This window comes from Phoca vitulina, unplaced genomic scaffold (assembly GCF_004348235.1).
Source record: "Phoca vitulina isolate PV1807 unplaced genomic scaffold, GSC_HSeal_1.0 scaffold39, whole genome shotgun sequence".
Classification (NCBI taxonomy): Eukaryota; Metazoa; Chordata; class Mammalia; order Carnivora; family Phocidae; genus Phoca; species Phoca vitulina.
Genome location: NW_022589742.1, coordinates 8,736,214 through 8,740,493, shown reverse-complemented (window position 1 = coordinate 8,740,493; position 4,280 = coordinate 8,736,214). Strand labels below are relative to the sequence as shown.

Sequence of the window (4,280 nt, the reverse complement as noted above, 5' to 3'; positions counted from 1 at the left end):
AGGCATTAAGGTGAGGACCCAGAATAAGGACTGAGGGGCGCAATCACTCCTCACCCCTACTTTGCCCATTGTCTGCCTTAAAAGCCCCACGCAGAGCCCCCGATGTGGTGTATCCGGACCTCCATCTTGGGAGTCGGAAGGAATGAGGCTTTTTTTGAGGGGTGGGAACTCAAGCCATCAGAGGGAGGAGTCCTAGGCTCAACTGGGCCATAAGGTGAAGACCCTTGTGGAGGGCTAAGGGGACCTCCCTCCAGACAGGAAGCACACAGCTACCCTGCCCTGTTGTCAGCCTTGGGAGGCTTAGGGCAGGGCCTTTAGGCAAGGTGTCTCCCCCAATTGTCTGTACTTCTTTGTGGGTGGTTTCCGGGAGATGGGTGCCTTGGCCTGAGGGTCTCATTCCCATGTATGCAGAAGGGAGAAAGGGTGCAGGCCTTGTCAGGAATAAATACAAAGTTCTGGGGCGCCTGGGTGGCTCAGTCATTAAGCGTCTGCCTTCGGCTCAGGTCATGATCCCAGGGTCCTGGGATCGAGCCCCGCATCGGGCTCCGTGCTCGGCGGGAAGCCTGCTCCTCCCTCTCCCACTCCCCCTGCTTGTGTTCCCTCTCTCACTCGCTCTCTCTGTCAAATAAATAAATAAAATCTTTGATAAATAAATAAATAAATACAAAGTCCTTGGGAAGGACTGTTAGTATGCCCCACCACAGAACCTAGAGGAACCTCCTCCACAGAAATTTATCCTGATCCCTTCTGTCAGCCCTGGGGACCCCAGAAGATACAGTCAGGCTGAACTTTCTTCTGTTTCCAAATTGGGGCTCTCCGAGAGGTGAGGGCCTTGGTCTGAAGGACCCAGTATGTGGTGATCACAGAGAGGAGTTTCAGGCCGTGCCAGGTATAAAGGTGAGGATCTTAAGGTAAGGCTGGGAGGATGGAGAGGGCCCACAGAAACTTGTCCTTTCTCTCAGCTGTGAGAGGTCGCAGGCAGGGCTCTCAGATACGGATGTCCCCTCCACCCTCCCACTTCCTTACCTGGTATCTTTGGGAGGTGGGGGCCTTTTCTGTCAGAGCGGACAGAGGTGAGTTTCTCACATGATTCGTGTCTCCCTCAGGCCAGTTGGTTGCCATCCCCCACCTCCTGCCCACACTCCGGCCTGCTAGCCCAACACAAGTCATCATGCCTCGCAGTAAGAAGAATCATTGCCACAAGGCTGAAGGAGGCCTTAAGGCCCAAAAAGGAGCTCAGGGCCCGGTGGGTGCACAGGTTCCTGTAACTGAGAAGGAAGCTGCCTCCTCCTCTCTCTCTCCTTTGATCCAGGGCACCCCAGAGGTGGTGCCTCCTGCTGGAAAACCAAGTGTTCGCCAGAATTCTCAGAAAGCCTGCTCCTCCTCCACCACCGTCAAAGCCACTCCATCGAGCAAACCAAAGGAGGGCTCCAGCAGCCCAAAACAGGGTCCGAGCACCTCCCAGGCTCCACCAGATCCTGAGTCCTTGCTCAGTGATGTGCTAAACGAAAAGATGGCTGAATTGGTGCAGTTCCTGAGTGCCAAGTATGCAACAAAGGAGCCTGTCACAGAGGCAGAAATGCTGCAGAGCGTCATCAAAGAGCACAAGGGCCACTTCCCTGTGATCTTCAGGAAAGCCTGTGAGTGCATGGAGATTGTCTTTGGCATTGAAGTGAAGGAAGTAGACCCCATCAGCCACTCCTATGTGCTTGTCAAAACCCTAGATCTCACCTACGATGGGATGCTGAGTGATGACCAGGGCATGCCCAAGACCGGCCTCCTGATCCTTATCCTGGGTATGATCTTTGTGGAGGGCAACCGTGTCCCTGAGAAGAGGATCTGGGAGGTGCTGAATAAGATCGGAGTGTGTGCTGGGAGGAAGGATTTCATCTATGGGGAGCCCAGGAAGCTCATCACCAAAGATTTCGTGCAGGAAAAGTACCTGGAGTACCGGCAGGTGCCCAGCAGTGATCCTCCATGCTATGAGTTCCTGTGGGGTCCCAGGGCCCACACTGAAACCAGCAAGATGAAAGTCCTGCAGTTTTTTGCCAAGTTCAGTGGTACCGACGCCGCTTCCTTCTCACCCTGGTATGAGGAAGCTCTGAGAGATGAAGAAGAGCGAGCCCAGGCCAGAGTTTCCGCCACTGATGGTACTAGGGCCACGGCCAGTGAAAGTTCCAGCGTCCCATCTAGCAGCCTCTCCTGCCCTGAGTGACGTCTGAAGAAGATCCTCCACTCTGTGTTTGAAGAGGGCAGTCAAGGCTCTGAACAGTGGAGGACTGAACTGCAGATTTTATCTTTTTGGTATTTTTCAAATGTTCTGCTTTCTAAAAGGTTTTTTAGCTTCAGAGTCTAGGCTCATGAATGATACTGGTTACATGCTTATTGCTGTTTATCGGGTTTAAGAATATGAATTTTGCTCTTCTGGAAAACCTATTGGGAAACTTTTATTTTCTGATCTGGAAGAGGATAGCATAGCATTGATAGCGAAATTTCCTTAGAAATATGGAAGAGCCCAGCAGTAAAATAGATGGGATCAAGAAACGGGGGGGAAATGTAAAAGATGGTTATCCTAGGATTCCTGTATCCCATTTAGTCTGTTGGGTAGTAAAATTAAAGATCTGTACTTGGATTTGTTTGGCTAAAGAATGCGTGAGAAATTAAATCTTAATAAATGAAAGCCCTGGCTCACTGGCTCATTTATTCTTACAAGTGTTTTACAGGTAAGAGAAAAGTCTAGAATGGAAAACTGCTCTTAGCAGTTCCTTTGGGAGTGTGGGTAAACCAGAGAGAAATCTCCACCTGTGGCAGGGACGGAAGGTGCCACTGAGCCCAGTGGACAAACCACGTGTTCTATATGCGTTCCCTACAGGATTTCCGGAGAATAGGGGGATATTTCTTTGAGGTGGTGCCCATGGGCTGGCACTTTTTCCCTGGCCTGGGAAAGCCCAGAGCCCACTCCTTTGAAAGGGCATTTTAATTATCTTGAGTGTGATTTGGCCACCTCTAAGCAAGGGCTAGACTTTTGGTGGGGGTGAAATGAGTGAAAATAGTGGTTTGGATGGAAGAGCAGCTGGGAGGGAGGAACAGAGTTAGTCCTTGATTCAAATTCTAGGATTGCATTTGGCCGGGGAAGACTTCCCCATATCCAAATTAAGTAATATATCCATGAACAGGGACATTTTGTAGAGTATCTACAAAGCAGCATCTTCGGCTCACTTCGTGGTTTGTGTCCTGGAGTGCTGCATATTCTCCAAGATGCCATGGAAAACACATACACACACACAGAGTCAGTCCCAGAGGAGAGAGTGATAGAGTCGAGTCTGGGGTCAAAATCATATTAACAATTACTGCTATTTATTAAAGATCCAATAAATGCCAGGCACTGTGCCAGGCACTTTACTTATATTACATAGATTCTAGCAGTTCTACAAGATAGGGCTTATCAAACCCACTTCACAATTGAAGAAACTAAGGCTCATAGCACTTGGCAGTTTGCCCAAGATCACATGTCTAGTATGTGACAGGGCTGGGACTAAATCCCTGGTCCAAATTTGTCTAAGCCCAGGCTGTTCTCACTCCTCCCACCCTGAGGGTGACCTTTTGTCTCTTTGCTCATTTCTCTTCTCCATGCTCTGTAAGGTCTTTCAGGCAACAAAAAGATGGGTCCTATGGCCAAAGTAGGCCCAAAGAAGGAAGGGGACAATGACAAGATTTGGGGACTATCTGGGCTTTATTTCCCTAGGGTCTGCCTGCCTGAGCCCCAGAGCTCCTGGAGAGCTGACTGCCCAGGCATGGCTGTGTGTGTCCAGTCCCAGCACTTCCTGCGTGACGGCACCCTTGCCCAGGTCTTCCTCTGTCTGCTTTCCTGTCCAACTCTAGAATCTGGCCTGCTGACCAACATCACTTCCTCTTCCTTTGAAGACCTGTGCTCTCAGTGGAACAGCCGCAGTCACCCATCTTCCCCCAGTCATGGAGCATCCCTACTCTTTACAAAAGGAAGTCCCCCTGGCTGTCCCTCCCGCTTTCTGGAACCCTGTTAGCAACAGCCTTCTGGCAGTAGAAGTGCACTTTGGAGGATGGTTAGATGCCTGAACACCCCCCTCCTGGCATCCTCGACACACTCTCAAGTTGTTTTTCAAATGAGCTGGTGAGTCTGATTTGCACATAATCTACTGGTTCTCAGGATGTAACCCTGATGTTAGGGTTTTTGAAACCACACTAATAGTTGCAGTAAGAGTCTAATAAGATGTATTATTTGAAACGGGCCACTGATCACA

The 4,280-nt window shown here is 50.1% G+C and overlaps 1 protein-coding gene across 1 annotated transcript; it reads left to right on the top strand.

Moving 5' to 3' along the window:
- The first annotated feature begins 1,171 nt into the window (after window positions 1-1,171).
- Window positions 1,172-2,649, top strand: LOC116647092 (putative MAGE domain-containing protein MAGEA13P). Its single transcript, XM_032428229.1, has one exon. It carries the CDS (start codon window positions 1,172-1,174, stop codon window positions 2,213-2,215), a length of 1,044 nt encoding a protein of 347 aa, XP_032284120.1. The 3' UTR covers window positions 2,216-2,649.
- Window positions 2,650-4,280: the final 1,631 nt, after the last annotated feature.